This window comes from Stegostoma tigrinum, chromosome 3, assembly GCF_030684315.1.
Source record: "Stegostoma tigrinum isolate sSteTig4 chromosome 3, sSteTig4.hap1, whole genome shotgun sequence".
Taxonomy (NCBI): domain Eukaryota; kingdom Metazoa; phylum Chordata; class Chondrichthyes; order Orectolobiformes; family Stegostomatidae; genus Stegostoma; species Stegostoma tigrinum.
The window spans coordinates 4,969,079-4,995,181 of NC_081356.1; the positions used below are offsets into that span (position 1 = coordinate 4,969,079).

The 26,103-nt window shown below is 39.6% G+C and overlaps 1 protein-coding gene across 5 annotated transcripts in view; it reads right to left on the reverse strand.

Moving 5' to 3' along the window:
• Positions 1 to 5,523: 5,523 nt before the first annotated feature.
• Positions 5,524 to 26,103, reverse strand: part of LOC125450901 (transcription factor RFX3-like) — a 235,452-nt gene continuing 214,872 nt past the window's right edge. For all 5 annotated transcript variants that reach the window (XM_048527267.2, XM_048527264.2, XM_048527265.2 and 2 more), the window contains 4 exons: positions 19,025 to 19,233; positions 17,171 to 17,324; positions 15,114 to 15,156; positions 5,524 to 14,120 (listed from right to left, as the gene is read on the reverse strand). In XM_048527267.2, coding sequence (XP_048383224.1) covers positions 13,882 to 14,120; positions 15,114 to 15,156; positions 17,171 to 17,324; positions 19,025 to 19,233 — 645 coding nt within the window. In that variant the 3' untranslated portion in view covers positions 5,524 to 13,881. The remainder of the gene's footprint in view (positions 14,121 to 15,113; positions 15,157 to 17,170; positions 17,325 to 19,024; positions 19,234 to 26,103) is intronic.

Below are 26,103 nucleotides of genomic sequence, written 5' to 3' on the forward strand. Positions count from 1 at the left end.
ATTGATATAAATGCCAAACAGTGGACTCAGCACCAATCCTTGTGGCTCACCACTGGTCACAGGCTTCCAGTTTGAACACCATCCCTACATCATCACCCTCTGTCTCCTATTATCAAGCCCATTATGGCCAACCGAGAAGCCCAGAACACAGTGTTCTGCCTGGATTTCTGTCCCATTAGTATTTTCCTTCCCTCACAGGAAAAGTTCTGGCTAGCTCAAAGCTCCTTTCTTTCTAGCGGGTTGAGGAATCTGATGCCCACCATCCCACCAGCAATCAGACACATGCTGGACAATTTAAAGAAGCATTGCAAGCTGATTCACCCTCAGTCACAGTTGTTTCAATGTTAGTGCGCAACAGTCAGAAAGAAACCGGCTGTGAAGAAGCAGTTTCAGAGATAGTAGGAACTGCAGATGCTGGAGAATCTGAGATAACAAGGTGTAGAGCTGGATGAACACAGCAGGCCAAGCAGCATCAGGGGACCAGGAAGGCTGATGTTTCAGTCCTAGACCTTTCTGAAGAAGGGTCTAGGCCCGAAACGCCAGCCTTCCTGCTCCTCTGATGCTGCTTGGCCTGCTGTGTTCATCCAGCTCTACACCTTGTTATCTGTGATGAAGCAGTGTCCCCTTGAATTGTTGATGTGTGGTGCAGCATAGCAATCTTAAAGGAACCACACAGTGTACTAGACAGGCTTTCACAGCAAACCAACATAAACTAGAAGGAACAGTCATTGCTTTTTTTTTTGTTCTTTACACAATTTGCAGATCCAAAGCCAACTGTTCAGTAATTGTTTATAGTTTCTCTCAGATTTCACAAAAGCACGACTTCAGAAAGTGGCAATTACACAAAATTACAACTTGCCCCTAACATTTTCTTAAATAATTTGTTCAATCAGATGTATAGTGAACACAAAACAAAACTTCAAATTTACTCCAAGCTTATCCTGTGCTGTCATCGTTACTTCCTAGAAGTAAATGTTCAGGCCCCCTTGCTGATGGTATAGGCTGGAGTGGGACCTTTTACAATGAACTCATGGCCATTCGTTGAAATAAGAAGCAGCGAATATCTGGGAGCCTGACAACTGCTGGTTGCCAGCAGAATCCTGTGTGACAGAGAGAGGAGCTACAGTACAAGCAATTGCCAGGAGCTCCTGACAATGAGGAGGACATTCAAAAGCCAAGAGGTAGAAAACCACAGACACTAACAGGGAACTGTGAACTTTACTTGCTGTCCTGGTTTACAAGCTTTGTGGATTGAATGCTGTAAGTTGTGGGTAAGTGAGTTTTAATCTTGTTGCACAAATCTAATTTTGTTAGAAGTTAGCATTAGTTAGCACTAAACTGGACTTGACAGCTCAAATTCTAAAGTTCTCAGCCTTGCACAGGCTTGTAACACAATGGCCACTGGTGAATCAGTTGGTCTTAGTTAAATAAAGAAGTGGCTGAAACATGGTCCTCTACAACTGAATCAGCTAGGCGTTTCACATTAGGAGAACATAACATTTGCCAACCTAGTGTGACTTCGCACTTAAATACAACTTAAAATAGAGTGCTGGGAATTGTATGATGAAGGGAGTATGATGGGGGAGGAAGAGCAAGGTTTGCTCCTTTACTATGTTTTTCCACATTGTTTTTCAGCCTGTAGGAATTATTCTCGATCATACAATCACAGAATCCTGACAGTGTGGAAACAGGCCATTTGGTCCTTCCAGTCCACAGTGATACCTTCAAACTCAGACCCACCGCTCCCCTTTCCCTGTAACCCTGCATTTCCCACGGCTAACCCATCTAGCCTGCACATCCCTGGACACTATGGGCAATTTAGCATGGCCAATCCACCTAACCTGCACATCTTCAGACTGTGGGAAGGAGCTGCTATATGAGAAGGAGCTTTTATTTATGGTGATGGTGGCACCTGGAACTTTATCTATAAGGTATGATTCTGAGAGTATGATTATGTCATGCTGATCATTGACTAGCCTGTGGGACAGCTCCCCAAGATTTTGACCAAAGCCTCTAAATGTGAGAACGTTTTGGCAAGGTTGACAAGGCTTCATTTGTGATTACTGTTTCTTATACCTTGGTTAATATCGGATGGTCCATGTGGTTTCATTCCTTTTTTGAGACTCTGTTGTAGTTTGATGCATCTGAGCAGCCTTGAGGGTATTTCAGAGAGCAGTTTAGAGCTAACCACTTTACTATGAATCTGGAGCCACACAAATGCTGCACTGGGTAACGGTGGCGGAGTTGTTTTCCTAAGGGGCCTTAGCAAATCAGATGGATTAGGTGAAATGAAACATGGTTAAACATATCAGTCATCAAGGCATCACAGTGCACTGCTCTCATAAATACTCTGAACTCCCAACTGAATAGTCTTGGAAGTTGGGGGATATACCACTCAGCATTCACACTACATGGCAGTGAGGAGTCTAGCAACAAGCCTGATTATGTAGCTCTCTGTTAGCTCTACATACTTCAGAATGCAGCCTCTGCATTATTGTGGGCAGTAGCTGTTGTTACTGTCACAGGTAGAGTAGACATGGGTTCTGAAAGAGGGGCTGAGGGGTTAGAAGACAAGGACATGGAGGTGTTCTCAGAACTTTCAGTTTCTTTCTCACCAGTCTCCAGAGCTGGAGGTTCAAGTGGATTTGGCGAATGACAATCATCCAGCCCAGCAACCTCAGTGTCTCTGGTGCCAATGTCTTATCAAGGAAGTGCAATTTCTAATATATCCCACAGATGTCACTTCTCCTAAACCGAGCCAACTGTTCTAGGTTACTGAGCGGATCTTGTAATGGACTGATGCTGTGTACTTATCTCTCCATGACATGGACCATTTTCTTGTTTCGAAGTTCACTCGGTTGAAACCTGACACAAGGCTGAGTCCATCACTGCCGTTTTCTGCTTCAGTCAGTGTGACAGTTTGTAATGCCTCAGGGATTTCAGCTACATGTCCACACGTATGGCACTGATGGTCCAATACTGTGCCTCATAAGACTACACCTGAAACCCTATGTCCATACAGCACTGTGACTTTCCCCTTCCTCTAAGAAAGGCTGTGCTAATGGCTGTCAACAATATTTACCATTTAAAAATAACTGCACACACGCTATATTCCTGCAATATGTTGGTGGGTGTTTTGGTAGAATACGCGTGAGATAAAGGTAACTCTTTGGATGCCACTTTCTGCTTCAGATGACTCTACGATGTGGTGGTTCAGGGCCAGGCCAGGCCATGGAATGGGTGGAGCAGCTGTAGACCCTTGGTGACACACTAAAAGGAAACAGGAAGATATAGCTCTTCACCTAGTGAGAATGCACTGTAATATACACCATAGTCTTTAGCCTCTAACCATAATTGCACTGTGCTTATCATCCACCCTAATCTTTTCATGCTGACATACTGTTCTGCTCAGTTACCTGCAGAATTACCATTCTGCTCCAAAACAGGACACTCTCTACCTGAATATCTCCATGGCTGTCCGCCTTACATTCCTGATCGCCCATAATCTCTCAGAGCCCCATGGAGACCCGGTCACCTCTCTGGAATGATCCTCCATGAAGGACTCTCTTGCTCAATCTCTCCCCTCACCTGGCTGCCTGAACATCTGATTTTCGGTCTGGTGGTGAGGGTTGAGGGGGCGCGGTGTGAATTTGGGCATCTGGCCAGGTGACCTGAAAGCTGCTGGTTACTGCAATTGGTTGCAGGGAAAGCCTTCTATGGGGTTCCAGTGCTCTGGTCAAAGTTTGAACATAAAATATCCCTTCTGCTCATTCCGCATGACTTCCATGACCCATCAATTCAGCTCCATGCTCATTCACGCAGGATATTGTCCCTTTCAAGTGGGGGCCTGAAATGGGAATGTAATTGTGGTATGGGCTAGTATAATTAGGGAGATAGGTACTGTTCTCCGCAGCTATGAGCAGGAGTTCTGAAGGCAGTGTTGCCTGCCTGGAGTCAGGGTTAAGGACATCTCCTTAGGGCTGAAGGAGAACCTGGAGAAGGAGGGGAGTAGAACTCGAAAGGAGACCTTGCTGAAGGGATTTGAACAGTTGGGAGTTGAATCAGAAAGCAGAATCTCAAAGTCTCAGAATTGCTACCAGAACTACAGGCAGACTGGCACAGGGTAAATAAAGTTGAGGAGTTAAATGCATGGCTCATGGATTGGTGTGGAATGGCTTTCAGTTTGTGGGCACTGGCACTAGCACTGTGATAGAAGCAAGTTGCTCCTGGCGGATGGACTTCATTTGAATCACACCACCCGAGTTGTAGAGCAGGCTTTAAACTGATTGGGGGGGGGAGGGTTTGGGAGAGAGGAAGTATACATTTATAAATCAAAAGAATACAATGGCATTACAGGGCAGCTATTTAGCTAACAGTACCCAGAGTATGATAGGGTGAGACAGAAGATACAAACAAAGAAAAACAGCAGTAAATTCAAAACAAGGAAAACATTCATGGCTGTTTCCTTGAATGCATGAACTATTCAAACAAAATGAAAAATTAACATCACAAATCAAAGTTAATGGGTGTGATTTTGTAGCCATAACACAGACATGTTTACAATGAACTGAAAGCTGAGAGCTAAATATTCAGGGTTATACAAAAAGACAGGCAGGAAGGAAAAGGTCGATGGGGTGGCATTTTTGGTAGAGGATGGATAAAGGCATCAAAAGGAAAGGGTTACTAAAAATAAGTCCCCACATAAAGTCAAGATTAAATTATAAAATATTGCTACATATAAAATTAAAATCAGATCTATGGCTGCCATAAGAATGACACATTTGCTTATTCTAAGCAGTGTATGGAAAATGATTTGTAGCAGCAGGGAGCAGCAAACATGGTACGGGTACCTTTGTATTGCCTTGAGCACAAAGAGAAAAGTCAGATGTGATCTCACCTACATATTGATAGGGACTGGAAACACTAATTTCACCAGTTTTTTTTGTTCTGCTGAAGTTATTAAGGGGAAGTGATGGCCTATTGGTATTATCTCTGTACTGGTCCAGAGACCCAGATAATGTTCTGGGGACTTGGGTCAGAATCCCATCATGGCAGACAGGAGAATTTTAATTCAATTAAAAAAATCTGAATTTGGAGTCTAATGGTAATCATGAACCCATTGCTGATTGTTTGAAAATAAAAACCCATTTGGTTCACTAACATCTTTTGGGTCATATGAAGGGTCTAGGCCCGAAATGTCAAAGCTTTTGTGCTCCTAAGATGCTGCTTGGCCTGCTGTGTTCATCCAGCTTCACACTTTGTTATGTGTGCCATCCTTACCCAGTCTGGCCAAAATGTTACTCTAGACCCACAGCAATGTGGATGACTCTTAACTGCCCTCTGGGAAATTAGGAATAGACAATAAATACTGCCTGTCCAAAGATGCCTTCATGCCGTGAATGAATAAAGAAAAAAAAATGTAGATACTCTATGTACAAACAAATGCAACAGGCAAGATTTAAAATAAAACTCTCTTTAACCAAGAAAAACAAATTTTTATTGATTTTTTTACAGACAAGCCACAGCTTATAGAAACACGACAAGAAAAGCTAGCCTGAGTTCAAGTCTGAAATATTAAGAAAAAACTTTCTACACAAGTGTCTTCAGTATATACTAGTTGCTTGTCTACATGTAAGAACACACTGTAAGATTTCATATTCCTGTTTACAAAAAATTCCTGTTGTACAGTACACAGTACAAACCTTTCACGCACACGATCAGTTTGCTCCAACCAGTTTATAAAGGTCATGATATATCGAAAGATTTCATAAAACATTTCTCACAAAATCACAGCATGAAATATATATTTACATAATTGAACATTATTCAAAATCACATCATAGGTTTTTAAATAATTAAAACTATATGCAGCTGTCATTCAAAAAAAAACGAAAAATTCATAATTTCACAATACGTTCTCTACAAAAAATCTGAAAATCTTAACTCTTACATTATTAATTCACACAATTGAGATATCATTAGACCAATTTAAAAAATCCCCAATATTTTGGGCCTTTATGTGCTTGTGCATCTTAATACTCCAATTTGCCACTTAGTGAATTCTAAAATGGCACTGAAAAACTATTTAAAGGGGGGCAAATGTTGCTGACTGAATTGCCGACTAGTGACTCAGTGTTAAAGGTTGTAGTTACAGGAGTCTGTCATTTGCATTCAGTTGTGTTCATGAATTGTCAACATGAAGGAATCTGCCAACAGGCATTTTGCACAGAATACTTCCTGTCACAACATGATATCGTGATACAGCCATGAGGGGAGAGTGTTCACTTCAGTCCATTTATTCAATTCTTGTTGTTGGAGTAGAATGTTGTCTTGTAAAGTGAAGTTCTATATTCAGTCCTTAATATTATAAAACTTAAAACACTGTAACAAGGGGCAATTCAGGCACAGTACAGGTATCTTTATTTTTGAGAGACTTGGGACAATGGAGTTAAATGCATGATTTTTGAATTACTCAATTTTAAGAACAAAATGTAATGATGTGGAGTTCAAGGAAGCAGTGAATCAGTGTTGTTCTGCAGCCTGGGTGCATATCTACAATTCAGGCACAAGATTAACCAGTGTTTTTAAAAGGCACTCACTTGTCTCCTCAAGGCCAATTATTAAATAATAATTTATATATTTGGTATACTGGGGCTTTACATTACATTCTTTGTTTTGGAGTCTTGTTTTTTCTAAGCGAGGAATTCTAACTTGTGCTGAGGTGAGAATGATGTGTTTGCTATAACATTCTAGTTTTAAATACACTTCATGGAGGAAGCAACTGGGATAAAGAAGTAAAAAGGCATCCAATCTTGACAAATCATGTAACTGGGATAAAATATGGGATGTTATTACTCCCTCCAACAATAAGAATTGGGCATGGGAGGAGCTGAACTAACTCCAGCCACTGCATTTACCAGAGCTGTAATTACTATGACAGCAGTTCCCGCCATCAGTGAGGTTCAAAGACTTTCCAAAACTACAGTGCAATTATGCTACCAGCACTGTGAAGAATTAATCAAGCCAGTGAAGTGTTATGTCTTTGAGTTTAATAACAATACAACAGCAGAAGGAGTTCATGTCCATGAGGTCAAAATAAGTTTAGAAATTTTCACCTTCTGTTTAAATGATGGTTAGCATTGCTGCTTCAAAGCGGCAGGAATCCGGGTTTCATTCCACCCTCGGGTGACTGTGTGGAATTTGCATGTTCTCCCCGTGTCTATGTGGGTTTCCTCTGGGTGCTCTGTTTTCCCCCACAGTCCAAAGACGTCCAGGGTATCATACTACATTGCCCTATAGTGTCTAGGGATGTGCAAGATACGTGTATCAGCCATGGGAAATGCAAGGTTACAGTGATAGGGTGGGGGTGAGACAGTCTGGATAGGATGTTCTTTGGAGGGTTGGTGTGGACCCAATAGGCCGAATGGCCTCTTTCTGCACTGGAGGGATTCTATGATTCTAAATTCCTTGCAGGCTAGAACAGTAGTGCTCCATTCAGGCTGACAAGAATTCCTTGGCCCTCCCAAGTCCCAGCTTCCTCCTGATCAAGATGGAATTACTACTCTTTGCTTTCAGATCGGAGTCCCAAAGATTGCTCCCATCGATTCTAGGCTACTGCCTCTCCATTACTGCTGTCAAATGGATAGGCAGTGAATCTGGCTGGGTTTCTGCCTTCATCAACATCAACAAGGTCTTTGAATCCCTAAGCTCCCAGAATGCCCCCACCTACTACTGAACTCTTATATTCTGATACCATTACACTGCCCTCCACCGTCCAACCCAAACAACTACTGAATAAAAAAACAAAGAACTAAATTAGGAGAAGTATGTCAGACTGGGCCCTGAGTTAGAGTATAGCTAGCTAAAGATGCTGAAAGACCATTTCTCTTTCCAAATTAGAGTTATTGTCAGGGAAAATCAAGTTGAAAATGGACAAGCCAATTTCACATTGTCTGTTATGCCACTTGACAGAGTTAAATGTTACAATGATATTTTTGGCTCTTTGAAGTCAAACAGTGTGTATGAGTGGGCACCTTATTACCATAAAGATGATAACTGAGAAAAAAAAATAAGATTCAACGTATTATTAAGTTCCAATTCAATTGTGGGTCAAAGAGGCATACACAATCTGGTAATAGAAAAGTTCAGCACTGAAGTTAATGTGTGCTTCTTTAGGCAAAAAGTAATTTAATATTTGGAATTGTCTATTCAGGCAGGGTAGTGGAGGCAAATGGTCTGGACTTATTTGAGGGGCAACCAGGTATTATGGTGGCGACATGGAAAGACGAGATACAACAGATGAATGCTGCACTCAGAGGTAATTTTCTTTATGAAAGGCTGCGAACGTGAGCCAGTCTCTCTCACATTCTAACAGTGATAAGACAGCTTGGACAGAGAGCCATTGAAACAGATTTCGTGTGCTCTCTCTTGGCTCAAGGAGCTGCCAGAAGAAATGAAATCATTAGAAGGGAACATAAACAAGGAAAAGGAATATACTCATGCACAATTCTGAAATACATTGAATAGAATTTCTTATTTGTTTTAACTATTTTTTAAACTAAACTATCGGCTATCTAGCTGGCACCAAAGCAAAAACCACAATCAGGTATTATCGTAACTGCATTCTGAAAAATGTTCTGAAAAAATATTTTTGCCATTATAGAAGTGTTCATTCTTACAATTTCATGCTTTGCCCATGAATAAAAATACTGTCAAAATCTTTCCTGTGTGGGTTGTTAAAAACAACCTAAATTACAAAAACAAAACCATGCTGGAACCACTGTCTATTTTAATATCCAAACCTGAAACAAATATATTGCATATGTTCTTAATGCTCCCGATAGATACTCAATGACTGGAAAATATAATGAAAAGTCCCCTAAATGTTTGAACTGCTTCCAAATCTGAGTGCAATTACTAGTAGTGGATTCAAAGGAATAAGTTGATTGATTCCATGAACCCTCCTAGGAATGCAATTACCATGGTAGCATATTTCAAGAGACAAACTAAGCTATGAAAGAATTAAATTTCATGAATTAAATATTCAGTTTTCAAGAATCATGCTTTCGAGCAAAATTCAGAAACTGTATTTGTTCAATGAAAGATAAGAAGACTTGGCATTTTATTTTGTAAACAGCAAAGTAACATTTTTCTTAAATCTAAAGGCTAACTGGAAAAACATTTCATGACATAACATGTGGCCTCTGATTCTTTGATTAAAACTTCCCAGGGTATTTCTGATCATTGAAACTTATTTTAAGCATCTCAAAAACAGGAATGGAGCAGGTACTAATGCCATGCTACACAATGATTTGAAATAGGAGTATGTCCTTTGCAGCAGCCTCTCAGATGGTAACCTGAACTCTCCTTTTCTGCTTGGCTCTCCATAACGTTGAACTCTCTGCTGGGTCACAGAACAGTGAGAAATATATTGTCTTCTTCTATTAATCCTATTCTCTGCACAGTAAAATTTCTCTATCATGAATCTGATGGCTAGAATGCCATTTTTACACACCTTTTAATGGCTAGAACAACACCATCAGAAAAGGCTTGAATTCATGACATTGGTGAGTTCATGGTCAGCAGGTATGTGCATTTGACACAGAAAGGAGTCAGAGTCATACAGCGTGGGAATAGACCTTTCATTCCAACCCAACCGCGCTGACCAGACGTCCCAATCTGACATACAGCAAAATTATCCAAGAACTGGAAGAATGAAGTTATTAATGACAGATTTTTAAAAATAAATTGTAATTATTCCCAAATTAGTTGAACTTTAACAATAACATTCTGAATCATAATCACTGGATACTCCTTTAAATTTTGAAATTTAAACAAATTGATAACTAGCAATACCATAACTGTGTAAGCAAGTCAAAATATTATCACCATTCAGAGCTTCTGTATTCCACATCATATGATTTGGCAAAAAAAAAGTTGTTTAAGCACACTAGTAAACTCTACAATAAGGCGTAAATGGATTTGTACTTTGTTTATGTATATATTTTTAATAAAGGCTGAAATAATTCAAACTAAGTGGCTGTTTGAAATGTGATGGTGTAAGCAGGAAAAAAGTGCGAAAAATTAAAATGCGGTTACCCAGCTGGCACCAAAACAAAAACCACAATCTAGCAGCATATAGAAAGGCATGCAGACTGAGAAGCACTTCTACTGCCAAAACACAGAGCTTTCATTGCATACCTTCACGCATGAGAACAATTCACCGGACCATTATCCATCAGTACTGAAGCTCAATATAAAGGTCATGTTTCAATTCCAGTTTTATACCAGGTAAAATGCCCATTTCTACCAATGTTCAAGGAGTCTATTGATTAAACAGAGCAATGTGTGTTCTGTTCCACAGAACTACAGTTCGTTGTTAACACGGGGTGTAAAGAACAACCCTATTCCCCCACCAGCCCCTTAACAACTCTAAATTGCACATTACGATCCAAACATATCTGCAGCACAATAAACTAAACACTTAAAAAAAAGTACAAAGAAAAGAAACACGTAGAAGGCTTTTCTCAACCATTACAAACACACCAGATACATCACACAAACACATTTTGGTCCAGAACAGTATGTAAATGTTAACATAAGACAGAAATAAGTAAAATAAGGTTTGTTTCAGTTTTGAAGATTGAAGGGGCAGAATCTTTGTGAAACAAACACCCCAAATTGTGTTGAATATCATTAAGACTTTAAATATATTGAAAAACAAACCTTTGATGTTTGGTGTTAAAGCACAGAAAACAGGATCAAGGACAATCCTCCCCAAGGGACAGGTGAAGCTGCCTCATGACCTTTGATGCTGATCAGCACCAAAATCAATGATATAGAGAAGAATGAGTATGTTTGTATAAACCTAATTTAATTTGTTTGAGAAGACTATTTCAAAATGACCAATGTTTTTGTACTTTTTGTAGTTTAGGAAGGCAAAGAGGGAGCTGGGAGGTGGTTGGAGTGTTCAGAATTTTTAATTGTACCTCAACAAAGTTTGTAAACATTACTGGTTTCAAAGAAACCCTTTTCAAAATGTACACTCAATTATTTGCCATTTTACTTAATGGCATATATATGTCTTACTTTCTCACAGCACTGGGAAGTACCTCATCTGAAAATGAACAGAAATCATTGTGCATTCCAGGAAGCAGGATTTCCTTTTGTTTTAAACTTTTAAAAAATAACTGATCATACAGCAGGTTTCTCCAAATGCACAGTAAAGTATAATCACCAATGATCTCCATCCTCCCCCAAAAGGAAATTCTATATTTTTAGAAATTGAGACAAATTTGTGAAAACATTTGTAAGTATCATATAGGATGGTTTATAATGTGTTTAACTAAAGAAATGACCATTAGCAAACTGCACTTTCATTTCTTCAGGATCTATAGTCACAATATGTAGAGAATATACTGAGTGTTGTTAAATTCTAAGCAATTACGAGAAAAAATGTGCGCAATGCCTTTGTCAATAGATGTTTAGAATTTGTTTTTCTATAGAATATGCTAAAAATGAGTCAAGTATTTTGCATTAATTAGTAATTTCCAGGTTTCTACAATCCTTAGACACTATGCTTCCTGGATAATGCAACTGAAATGTGTCTCACATCTTGATTAATGCATATACTTACTCATTCCTGATGGCTTCATAAGACAAATATACTCATTCTTAGTATAAGAAAAAGACATAAGTTTCTAACTAAGAATCACCACTCGAGCTTCCATTCCATAGTTTCCCCTGTGGGTAGTAGAAAAACAGCAGGCACACCTTGCTGAACTACAAAAATTAACTCTTTCCATAACTGTTTAAGGCACTGTGTAATAGCCGAGGTACAGTAATCCCTGACGTACATTCCTGAAGTGGCATTTAATTGCCTACCAAGTCTGTTCCTACAGAATTGATGAGTATGTGTGAGGTGTGCCAGCTACAGTACTTTTGGTCTCGTCATCTTTGACAACCACATAGACCACATAGAAAACTCAATGTAAAGCTGCCAAGACTATGCTGAGTGCTACATTCTTGTGTTCTGTAGTTACACTGAGGAGTTGGCTAATACAGCTGCTGAAAACAGCTAGGATGTCACATTACTTAAATAGCGATCATGCTGGATTTAAACAAATTTGAATATATATATATTTAAAACATATTCAGAATTTTCACGAAATAAAATTTCTATGCTTATCCATCTTAAAATTTCCTATGTTTAAAATTTCAATCCAATTTTTTAATGTTGTTGTCTTACTGAATGGAAAACAAACAGCCATAGTTACTTCACTTAACCAATGAAAAAGTATTGAAGTACTGGCAACAGGTAGTATTGGTCAACCCCTTGTAAAGTCTTATCATAGCAGCTAAAGACACTACAGCAAAACAGATGGAACAGAAAAATCAATTCACAATGATTGATTTCTGTCTGTCCTAACATTATTCACAGGTACAGTGGACTTCAAATGAAACAGTATACTTTTCGTTGGTCTAGTAAGACCTCACCTAGAAAGTATAGTCTTAACTGGAACAAATGCAACATATTTTATGACATACTGCAGCCTTTATCATTAACACTTTGTCCCAAAAATGTTTATTAAACTAATCTAGTTTTTAAATATGGCTGCACTACTTTGCAAATCAGTAGCATTCAAAACTTCGATGATTCAAAGGGAACTCCATTGAACTTTCTGCGAAGGTAGGAAGTTGTTTAAAGAATTGAATAGATTTTGATTTTTGACAAATTTTAAATACAGTACAGTTTTAGGAGGCTAGTAACAATGAACACTGCCTCCTCTCTCAAGCTTTCAACTTCAACCATAAATCTACATTCCAAAATCTTCAACAGCAGAAGTCTCGTCCATTAATTTGAAAGAAAAAGAAAATTAGATTCCTCTACATATAACAGTCAAATATTTGTGGTCAAAGCTTAGAGCACATCAATATGCTGAAATAAACTGCTTCATGGTTAGAATCCAGTCCAACAACCCAGTTACTTGCTCAGATCAACAATTGTGATGAAAGGCAGAAAGGTGATTTTCTACATGTAACTTCTGAAAGGGAACTTACAATTTTGTGGAAAATTGCTTGCAACAAAGAAATATTTCCTGGAATAACATGGGCAGAAACATTGAGGATTTTAGGTACTCTGGTCATAAATTAATAGAATGTAGTTACACTAACCTTTGAGGTAACACCAAAATTACTAGAAATCTGAGGCATTAATGGTGGCGAGGCACAGAATTGTTACTTAAGCAAACACTTTGGTCAAGAATGCTGTTGATGATTACCATGTTATGTCTCCAATCCAAAAAGTAACCATTACTCATTCATTACAATGTTTGGCTTAAGTTGTTTTAAAAATACACATAACGCATGAATGATGCAACCACCTAATGTATAAGTAGTGATTAGTACAGCTTTATCATATTGCAACTTATTCAAGTGCATTCAAACAACACAGCAGAACTATCACTCCTGGATCCTTTTGAAACAGATTCAAACCAAAAGAAAGATAAAATTAGCAGTGAGATAACAGGATATTGTTGGATTCTAGCCCTGACCTTTAGGTACTTCTGCTGTCAAGTGAGCATATCCTGTAGTATGTATAAGAATATATTTTCAATCAAAAACTGAACTAAACAAAACAACTTATACTGATAGAAATTCATCAATTACAATTGTAATGTCTACTGAGTCCCTTGAGTCGATATGATCAATATGGGACCAAACATAATCCAAAAACAAAACCTATATACACCTAGTTAGTGTATGAGAGTAACATTCAGCATAGCAGTATCTGTCATCTCAATGGCTGAAGCCACAACACAGTCAGACTTCAAGCTTGAAGTACAGAAGAGAAGGATAATCAATGAATGGTCAAATTATTGTTTAGACTGCCGTGTATGTGCTTCCAGCGGTGCTGCAATGCCTGGCACTAGCCACACTTGTAATGATTTGTTCAGCGTGTAGAGGGATCAGAGGGTCTTGTTGCATGCTGCTGTTGAGAGATGGTGCGACACAGACACCCTGTAGTGTCTGGTTCAGGTCTATTTTTTCTCTCTTGAACGGTGGTTCTCCAGAATCTTCCAATTCATCATCCATTTCACTGTCAACTTCACTTCCTTCATCTTCAAAAGGAAAGGGAAAAAAACAAGGCAATTAGTATCTGATTATAACATAGCTGAAACATGTTATATTGGACAATAGATTCAGACATTTCAGTATGGTCCATAGAAGACAGGATCTGCAATTATAAATGGTCTCAAGGGTTAAAAGATATTTTGAATTTGAGAGAGCATTGTGGATATGTGAAACATGATCTGCAAACAGAAATATATTAAGAATAGCACAAAATCGAGTTAAGAAGTTGTTACAAGTTAAATCCTCATGTTTTACTGATATCATTGCAATTTGAACTCTAGAATGCAACAAACTTGGATAATATACACAAACCTATTTTTGAAATGAGCTGGCAAGTGAAGCCAATTGGAACCCTTTCAAGGAACTAGCAAAAGCTCAATGGACTAACTGGTCTCTTTTTATGCCACATCATTCAATGATTTTAAGACAGTATCCAGTGTATTTACATCATGACAATTGTTCATTGACAAAAACTTCCATTTACTATATTCCTAAACATCTTTGAAAATGCTTGATAATGTGATTAAATGAACAACTAATAGCTGAGAAACAGTTAAGATAGACACATCATTCTGAGCTCATGTATATAACAGGAAACCTAAATCACTCCTTACAAATATTATCAATGAAATTCTGATACCTTTAAGACAAAATAAACAGGCCACAAACACCACACCACTTTGGTTCTTTTACATGCAACAATTATTTGTGTTAATGGTGCTTGTTAATAATGAGTATTTTATGCTTGTTAAAAAACTGTAGGACACAACTGTTAGTGCATAATCCTATTTCTAATTCATCAGTTTTTGAGATATATTAATTACAGACATGATGCAGTAACTTTAATGCTTGCAAAATATTCCAACTGCATGTAGTTCTACCAAGTGCGAAGTAGTGGTAGTTCCAAAAAAAAAAGACAGACTGATTACTTTGCTGATACAATACATTACTAACATTAATAATAGTGTACATAATCTTACCTTTATCCATGTTTACTGGGGACATACCACTGAGATCAGTAAACTGAAACACAAATAAGTTAGATTTATTAATCTTAAATCTCAGTACAGATATTAGACAAAATAAAAACAGGGTTTATCATTCATGGTATACAGAAGTTGCTTGCAAGACCAAAACTTCAACTCTTGAGGTTGGTGGTCAGATGTCTCCTTGAACTGATGCTGCACAAATGATGTAGGTGCACCCAGTGTCGTTAGAGCTGGAGTTCCTGAATTTTGATCCATTGGCAATGAAGGAACTGTGATTTGGTTTCAAGTCAGGATTCAGCATGCCTTGGAGGAGAATTTTCAGGTAGTGTTTCATTGTGACTGCTGCCCTTTTTCTTCTAGATGGTAGGGGTCAATATTTGGTAGATGGTGTTGAAATAATCTCGGCAGATTGGTACACTGCATTTTGAAGAAAGCACACACTAGGCTGGGTCTTTCTGAAGGTGGGTAGAGGGGAGGAGCTTGTTGCATGAGTAAAATGTTGTGTGTGACCTGCCTGCCGAGCCTGTCTCCTGTTTTACACAGACTGTAGATGAGTTAGGCGGCACGCATTCTGTGATTTGAGGAAAGCCCACAGGCGGCCAATTAATGTTTACTTGACTGCTTCCATCAGCTTCCGCCCCCATTTTAGATCACAGCAGAGGGAATCCCAGACTAGGTGGATAGATTTTAGTGAGAAAATTGGAGGGGGATATCGGGGAACCTCTTTGGTGAAGTCCCTATTGGCAACTGTGATTCTTCACATGGACCTGGCCAGCTAGGATGCTCCCACCCACCCAAATATGGACTTACACAAGTCTGACTTTCATAATCCCAAACCTTCCCCAGTAGGGACAACCACTCAAATCTGGTGCTGACGGGACTTAGGAGCTGTGGAGCACTCTGACTGCCCAACTCTCTAAAATATCCCAGGCAGGGGTGAATGTCTTGCCCTGACACAATTAATGCTGTAACAAATGTAAAATGGATGTGTGGCAGGTGGCGTGTTTTCTCCAGGCTGTCCATTCATTTTGGAGAGTTGGGTGTCGGACAGGGATCATGGTGCCTTGTAACCTAAAACTCATTGTTTCTACAGTCTACAAATGACTTTTAGGGTGTTAGATGGGCCACAAATCATATGAGCTATTTTGTCTTGGATGGTGTTGAGTTTCTTGAGTATCATTGAAGCTGGACTCATACAGGCAAGTGGAGAACATTCCATCATACCTGTGACCATGCACTGTAGATGCTGGACAGGGTTTGAGTGTCAGGAACTGAGTTACTCACCTTGTCATGTCCAGCTAGCAGGTACAGCAAATAAACAGGAAAGTTAATGAATGTTATCATTTATCACGTTGGGAATGACTACAGACATAAGGGGGATTAAATGATGCAGGGCACTGGTAAGACCACATCCGGAGTATAGTGCACAGTACCGGTCACCGTATTTGACAGCGGAAGTGCACCGTTCAGGATGGCGTGTGAGTGTGTGTGCGCGTGTGCGCGCGTGTGCGTCTTATGTCTAGGTGTACATTCTCCAAAACCCTCCAGGGACTAAGAATTGTCTCGACTGGAACACACAAAATCCTGAAGAGGATTGATGTGGAGAGAATGTTTCCTGTTTTGGGGACTATCTAGCAATACAGATCACGTTTTGTCCACTTGTAGCAGCTATTAGGGAAAACCTTTTTTTCCCCAAGAGGGTCAAGAGTTGATTGCCACAAAACAGTTTCCTTTGATTTAAACATGTATTTCAGAACATGGAAATACTCCAACTGTAGGAAGTAGAAGAAAGAAAGCCAACATAAAAAGGAGGGCAGAAGACAGTGAAAGAATTGTAGGCAGATGATGGAGATTTGTGTAAGCACCATAGATCTTTTTATATACTTGAGATAAACTATGTATTGCCATCACTGTACAACTTTGAAATGCTTAAATGGATACTAAAGGGTATTGCGCCTTCTTTAAGACAATTTGAATATGCTTTGACATTGCAGAAAATTAATAGCAAAAATATACTGTGCACAAAGTTTCAAGTCTAAAGTTCTTACCTCTCCCATTACTGCTATGGGTGTTTCCCCGGTAGCTTGAGCCACCCTGTGTTCCACCAGATAAAACATATACTCATCATACAGCAGACGAATCAGATGAAAGGAACCAAAACTTGCTGCACTCCGTAGGGTCAGGTCTCGGATAACCATGGAACTATTGCAACAAATAAGTTATGAGGTTAAGTGACCTTCACTTTCATCAAGTGACATACGAGCCAATAGTCTCTTGAACTTTTAGGCCAGTAGTTCATACACCACATGTGCAAAACTCAGTCACACAGATCATGAGTTTTCAAATTCAACAACCTTCCTCTATGGCAGAATAGTTCATCTCATCTTGGACGGTAATGAGTTGCTATGATTGGATTCACTGTTCATGGTCTAAGGAGGAATAATATTACCTATGTTTTCTATTGACAATCAAAGCTAAACAATCTATACAACATATTGGTAGAATGAGATTCGGTTGCGATAATCCCTCACAGTGGCAAACTGGTGATACTCGCTATTTAGATTAATAGTGAAAGGACGCACCTGTGGATGAAGGATCAGGTAGTTACTGGCATATAATCACACATAAGCATATTGTGCCCTTTCAGAGAGGGAAGCATAAAAGGTATAAAAAGAGAACAATAGCCAAATTTGAATCTAAGAGGTCTGTCAAGTAGATCAAAGCTTGAGGTTGGAACTAACAGTGTAATGTAAGGCGTGGCATACCGAATATTTTATTTTTTTTTTAAATTCACTTGTGGGACATGGGCATCAGTGGCTGGTATTGCTCAACCCTAGCTGTCAGTGAACTCAGTGGCTTGCTAGACCAATTTAGATGGGCAACTGAAAGTCAACCACATGGCTGTAGGTCTGAAGTCACATCCAGGTGAGGATGGCAGGTTTCCTTCCTTGAAGGATATTAGTGAGCCAGATGGTTTATCCCGACAATCGCCAATAGTTCTTAATTCTAGATTCTTTGTTTTTTTGTTGAATTCAAATTACACCATCTGCCATGGCCGGATTCAAACCCTGGTCCCCAGAATATGAGTTGCGTTTCAGGATTAATAGTCTAGCGATAACGATAGATACCTAGCCATACATTCTGTCGTCACCTTTGTAAATGTCTCCTACAGCAGTTTCTAGTGTGCATATCTTTTCAATAATATGATGACAGAGCTACAGAGTTCACTAATTGAAGTCTACCAAGATTTGATTCAGACTTACCATAATTTGCCCACTTTTCAATTTAATCCAGCTAGAAAATACGCCTAACATTGAGCTTGTTTTTTATTAGCTTTGTTAACTTGTGGTGAAACTCCTTGTGATTGACATATTTGTACTTTGGAGATTCTTTTGTCCCTCTATTTCAGCTGGACGTGGAATTTGTATCCAACAAGTAAACACCCTAATCTTCCTGTAAGAATATATTACCTCACATTCATCGGTTTTGAACTTTGTCTACTAATTATTGGCCTATTGTGCAGGTTTATTCATGATCTGCTACAAATTCTTACATTATATTAAATAATTAAGGAACGGATAAACTCAACCTTCATTAAAGATTCTAAGATCTGCCTCAAACCTACTATTCTCCAACAGATACAAAAGAACAATCATTGCATTTCAAAACAATTTAAGTGCAGTGTGGTGCATTAATAGTTTTTTGAGGTAATGTATAAATGAAAGGTATTCTTTCACTGTTAATATCTGGGGAGTCCTTAGCCCTACTCAGAGCTCAGATAGCCTGCGAAAGTGCTTGACCTCTACTTTACTCAGATGGTATAGATCACCTTTCTGGTTTATTTTATTTTAGATTATTTATGACACTATAACTGTTTGTTTCTTACTATTCTCCAAACCTACCTGTAAAAGGACCACTTAAGCAGGAACTGACGGGCAGCTTTGGGAAAATTAGGACTTCCTTCATATGGCTTCAACACCTGTGTTACCACATTATCAAGCCAAGCGGCCCACTGCTCCAGGGTACTTTGCTGCTGAAGGGTCATCTTGAAGTCATGTTCCAGTCTTTGTACCGTGCTGTCATCACACTGACATACCCAGGAAGCCTGCTCCTGCCAAAACATAAAAAAATCAAGTTTATTTTATCATTAGTATCATACTAGCAAATAACTAGACATAATCTGTGCAACAGTTGAATGGAAAAAACTTTAGTGTTTTTGAGCTCTGAAGATTGGGCCAAGGTCTGTCCTACAGCTGAAGTGCAACCAAGCCACAGATCATAGGTATGTCAGTTGGGGTGCTGTGGAGACATCCATCTGGGGCCTGGGCTGTCCTCAGTCACAGCCAATGTCACCCTTAGTTGCATAGTTGTGCATGCACGCAGCCACCTCTATGTTTGGTGCTCTACGAATTGGAGCACTGACTTCTAGTTCTGAAAGTCCCTACCACGCTCAGACTGCAAAGATCCACACAGAAGAAAAGAACGAGAGGTCATAGCAACCCACTTAAGGCAGTCCAGAGAGATGGACATTAATGGTTGGGTGCGTATTATGGAGAAGTCTGTGCAGTCCTGGGGAAAGGGAGGAGCTCAATACTGAGGTCTGGGATCGTTGGACGGGTGGCTGGCTAACCAGTAGTTCAATTGTCTGGCTATTTCTGCTGAATTTCTGTACAGAGAGTAGAATGGAGACCTCTTGTACATGTGGTGATGTTATCTAACTGTTTCATAGGTACAGCCTGAGATTTGTGCATTAATACAATAACCCTTTTTCTCTTTGAAGAATAGGAAAACTATTCTGATTAATACATACAAGGATGCACATTGGTACATTATTTTTATATGTTAAGATAATGTTTTTGCAATATGGCCAGATAAATCTTTATACAATTATCATGACTTGTTGACAGAAGCACACTGTAGTGTGCTCTCTGTCATTGTGGATGGGTGTGCGTGCAAGCAACATTGATGTTTGATATGATATCTGCAGTATCAGAGGTGCATCTTGTCATCTTGTATGATGGACAATTGGGTCATGTACAACTTGGATGTGTTATCTGTTTTATCATAGAATTTGACCATTGTTTGTGACAACATCGCTCGAGTTGAACAATAACACTGTAATATCATTCCGTGAATGCAAGTTTATCAAGATCTCAAACACTGCTGATCTATCCAGGTTCAAGTTGGGACATCAGTCTCTTTACTTATTGATCATGCTTTTGTAAGATTTTCTCTCATGTTTTCAACAATGCTGAAGTGACGGTGTGGAGGAATAATTGTGGGGATCTGTCATTCATAACAGGAACTGCTGGTGAGGATAAAATATTACCTTGAGTAGCTGCAGGTAAATTTACGGCTATCCAAAATTCTTGGCAAGCAGCTGTGTATTAATGATGATGAACTTTATCACATTGACAGCATGTTCTGAGGGACAATTAAATTGATGATAGTCAGAAAAAGACGGTTTGGAAAGAGGCCTTTCAGCCCATCAAGTCTGTATTGACCCCTCTGATGAACTTAGCCCTGTAAACCACATTTCCTGCATGTTTTGGAAGGGTGCACTCATATACTAGTGGGATTTATGGGTTAGGTTCCGCAGAGAGTTAGTGCGAACTTGATGAGCCGAATGGCCTCTTTCCAAACCATTAGGATTCTGTTTCTCCAGGCCATTATTGGACACAATTTGTTGAGGAACAAACATAGTGAATGACAGTTATTATGCCAATAATTGCTGCACAAGTGGGACCTTTGATTAGTCTCAGAAAAGGGAACTTCGTGAAGTAGCCATTCATGAGAATGTAGTTGTAATCTTGGAAAATATCAGTGTCCAACACTCTTACACCACCACTTAGTTCCACTTCAAAGTTCTCTTTTTCAAAACTTTTACTTCTTTGCCCAAAGTTTTGACTATTTCACCTAATACTTCTGTGTGGTATGCAGCTGATTTTTCCCTTCTCCAAAGATGCTTTTGCGAAGCATCTTTATCTTGTTAACACAGCGCTATCGATTAGCGACCTGGTACTTGTCTCCTGTAATTTCAGTTCTTTCCAAAACCTAAGTTACATATAAAAGGGTAAGCATATTATTACAGCCACTTTAAAAAAAAAAGTAGGATCTCCTGTATGGCATTTGTTGAAATTACAGTCTGAAGAGGATATTTTTAAACTCTTCAAACTGGTTCAGTTTGTCGTTTCACAAGCACTTATACTGGTGGTATCTTGAAGTATTCTTTTGCTTCTGTGTGACCTCATCCTGAAAGAAGGTTTTGACAGCATGGCACTTTTCTGCCCCACTCAAGGCTAATATGTAATCTTTCACAGATAATGGAGACCTGGGTCACTTAATTATCATCTCATCAAGGGATACATAATGGAAAAACCTTACAATTTTTCATGCAACTTACCTCAGTAAGAAGGATACTCATATGGCACGTTTTTCTGTTCACACATGCAATGATTTCTAAATTTTGTATTAGAGAACCATAGGCTTATATTAGAGTGGAAAAAGCCCAAATTATACTATGATGATATAATTGCTGTGGGAATACTTGAAGCACATTCTGAGGAACAGAAGTGGAAAATTCTTCCACTTTTTCAACATGGACATTCTGCACCTTAATACTCAGAAAAATTTGCACATAAATACATGATCTGTGTGAATTTTGTATCTATGTCGTCACATCGAAGTCCCCTTAATAAAGAGTACAGACTCCTTCCTAACAGTGAGTGGGTATGACGGTGCTTTAGAGATTTCAATTCAGATTCAAAACTGCAGATTTTTCCCTCATAACCGTCAATCGTGTTCAGCCAGTATGCTCTGGCTATCATTAAAAAAAGACAGCCAGTGATTTTCTTGATCAAATTTACTTGCATAGCATGGCTACACATGCCCACACCCTGGCTGCAATTCCCACCTGAATATCAAGAAGGAAATTGAAGTGTAATTTCTAGTTTGAGGGGTTTGGAGCTGCAGTACAGCCTGCTCATCAGGAGACCTCTTTTTAAACATTTTGTAGAACATGGGTCTCACTGGCAAGGAAACATTTGTCGCCTATGCTATTGTGCTCTTGTTAAGCTATTGGTGAGCCAGCTTCGTAAACCACTGCAGTCCATGTGATATAGCTACAGCCACAGTGCTATTAAGGAATTTCAGCATACCAACGAGACAGTGAAGGAGAATAATATACCTCCAGCTGATGATGCTGTGTGGTTTGGAGGGAAAATTGCAGATTGTGGTGTTACTATGCATCTGTTGCCTTTGTCTTTTTAGGTGCTTGAAATTACAGTTTGCGGATGTACTGTTGAAGAAGCCTTGATGAGCTGTTACACAGCTTAGATGACACACACTGCTGCCATTGTGTAAATGTAGTGGACAAAGTGAATGTTTAAGGTGGTCAATGGGGTATCAATCAAGTGGGCTGCTTCTCCTAGATGCTGTACAACTTTGAGATGATTAGATGATCTCTTCTTATGTACGGTTATTTCCTAATATTTGTATAACACAAAGTGGCCGAATCCTCAATGTTTTGCAGATCTTGGTGCATTTGGACAAGGACCACTTCAGAATCTGAGTTGTCACAAATGGTACTGAACATTACACAATCAGCAGCAAACATCTCCACTCCAAAGTTAAGATGGTGAGGTCACTGTTGAAGCAACTGATTTAGAATCAAAGAATACCTTCATTATGAAAGCAGGCCAATCGACCCATCGAGCCCCCACATCCAAAAAGCAGATCAATGCCCACCACACCGCCACCATCCCCCACGCAATCCTCCCCATCCCTATAAGCTTGCATTTCCCACGGCCAATCCACCTAGCCTGCACATCTTTGGGGAGTGGGAAGAAACCTACTTTTTTCCTAAATTTGTCATTTTTCTAACACTGCAGATTTTGTTCAAATACTGACAGGATGGATATCTTTCACCAATGGTTAAAATCTCAGTTCCCGTTAGCTCAGAATGATGACAACCTATTGGGACAGAGTCGGATATTTTTTGCTTGCGTTGTTGCATTTGAGTCAGTCCCTACTTTCTTCCTCCCATGGATGTAACCATTTGCTTATTTTCACATTAGTCCATGTCATGGAGCCCTTAGACTAACTTCATTTGGAAAAAAGGTGAAAGGAGTGAAAAATTTTGCAGGTAGCTGTGGTTGCATCTCTCCTGGGAGCATTCGACATTGTGATGAAATGATGAGACTGATTCGGGAATGTAACTTAGTTGTGGTCTCAAGCATAATTCACTCATGAGCAGAAAAATACCAACGTTGATCTCTACAGAAAAAAGAAAGGCTGAGTGTTCAATCTACTTGGATAGCTACATTAGCTCGATAATGGAAAATTGCCTTGGCATACTCCCAGTCATCTGTTTTTCATTTTACCTCATCCACAAGTACTGGCCAAGCATAAAGTTAACTTGCAAATTTGTTGGGGCCTAGCACAGGACCCTGAGGAACTATTTTAGCGGTGTCCTAAGACTCAGACGATTGCCCAAGATGAACCACATCTTTTGTGAACAGTAAGATCCCATTTCCATTCACTTCAGTTTCGCTAAGTCTCCTTGATATCACAGCTGGTTAAATATTGCCTTGACATTAAGAGCAGTCATTCTCACTTCATCTTGAGTTCAACTCTTTAGTCCAAGCTCAGACCAATGAGATTAACCTCTGGTGAAAGCCAGACTGATTTCAAATGAGCAGGTACTGTTTTGTATGTACCACTTAATGGAAGATGTCATCGACAATGCTATCATTTTGCTGATGACTGAGAATAGACTGATAGGTGTTAATTGGTAGAGAAGGATTTGTTCTGTTTATTGTTTATCACAGGATACACTTAGCCTCTCTTCAACTTTGTCAGACAGATGCCATGCTGTAACTATCTTTTTTTCATTCACAGAATAGGACAAAGCTGGCTAGGCCAGCATTTATACCCATGCCTAATTGCACAGAGGCCAGTTAAGTGCTGTGGGTCAGGAGTTACGTGTAGGTCAGACCAGATAAGGATGCAGTTTCCTTCCTTAAAAGGACATTAGTGGTTCCTCCTTAAAGAATCAGTTGGGCTTTTCTGACAATCGAAAATGGATTCCCAGCTGTCAATTAACTCTTACTTCCAGATGCTTTCTTTTTTCCCCTTTCTCCTTTAAAGCCTGGAGAGTGGTGGTGGAGGAAGCCTCCAGTGATGGTAGCAGTAACAGCACGTTGCGTAAGGAGCAAGTCCTGGGCTGAAGCCCCCAGCCTGAAGTTGCAGGCTGAGCTGATGGTCCAGGTATGCAGTTAGGCTCAGACACCTTAAGGAGTGGAATGGTTGGCAAAAGGGACGGTAGAAGACCCCTACAACCGATGACTGGTGGCAGCGTCTAGAGAAGCATCAGATGAGGGACAGGAAGTACAGAACCTGTGCATCCCCAGGCCCATGGCTCCAGCCCGGATGCAGAATTGAGACTGTGGCGACAGCAAGAGGCCTGTAACCGAGACCCCAGATCTTGTCTCTGAGACAGAGGAGCCTGTTTCGGAGACTGTGGCCAATGTCAAGCAGTGACTGGAGGAGCAGCAGAGGAGGAACAGGAAGAGATAAAGATGTACTCTACTGCAGTAAAATCTTGCATCGTTTTCAGCACTGCACTGGAGCGCAGTGATGCTTTGCATATAACACTGTATTTTTCTAAACATGTAACAATAAATCAATATCTAAATCCAATTTTTATTGAATTTAACCACCACCATCTACCTTGGCAAGATTCAAACCCAGGTCCCCAGGACATCACCCGAGTATCTGGATTAAAAATCCAGCGATAATATCAGTAGGCCATTGTCTCCGCTTGGATTTAAACAAATGTCATCTTATTCCATAACTTCTTCTCCATTCCCTATCATGTTCTCAACGTCTACCCTATCAAATCATCTCAGCATCTTGTATAAGATCATCCCTAATTCTTCTAAATGCAAAGGAATAAAGGCCTAACCTGTTTAGCCATTCTTGATAAGTTACCCCCTTCATCCCAGGAAGCAGCCAAGTGAAGCCCTTTTGAACTGCCTCCCATGCCAGTATGTCATTTCCTAAAATACAGGGACCAGAACTGGATGCCCCTACTTTTAAACTCCAAATCCTGAGCATTATAGGCCAAAATTCCTTTTGCCTTTGCAATTATTTATTGCATTTGCATCCTATATTTTGTGTTTCGTATGCAAGAACACCCAGATCACTGTATGTGGCATTTTCTTGGATTTTCTCTCCATTTAAATAACTGTCATGCTTTTTGATTCTTCCTACCAAAGTGTGTAACCTCAATGGAAACACCGATGAAGTTTCAAAACAAAATTTAATTTATAAATTTAAAAATAATATATATATATTTCTTAAAGAGACCCTGAAGTGATTTGAGGAAATCCAGTTTCCATTCCTCTACAGAATGATTGTTTGTTTTCACCAGAAAAAAATTCGATAACAGTTGAGAAGGAGTAATTTTCTGTTTTCTTCTTTAGGTTTGTGAAGAATCATATATCTAAACTGTAACTGAAAATATAACTACCACTAAATATGTGAACGCATTAGAACACAAAACACTGCCTGCTCCCACCTGATAATAAAATGTGAGGCTGGATGAACACAGCAGGCCAAGCAGCATCTCAGGAGCACAAAAACTGACGTTTCGGGCCTAGACCCTTCATCAGAGAGGGGGATGGGGTGAGGGTTCTGGAATAAATAGGGAGAGAGGGGGAGGTGGACCGAAGATGGACAGAAAAGAAGACAGGTGGAGAGAGTATAGGTGGGGAGGTAGGGAGGGGATAGGTCAGTCCAGGGAAGACGGACAGGTCAAGGAGGTGAGATGAGGTTAGTAGGTAGGAGATGGGGGTGCGGCTTGGGGTGGGAGGAAGGGATGGGTGAGAGGAAGAACAGGTTAGGGAGGTCCCACCTGAATTCTTTTCTGTTTTGCTGAAAAGTTAATTCTTGTTTACAGCAAATTGAAGAATGTTAATAT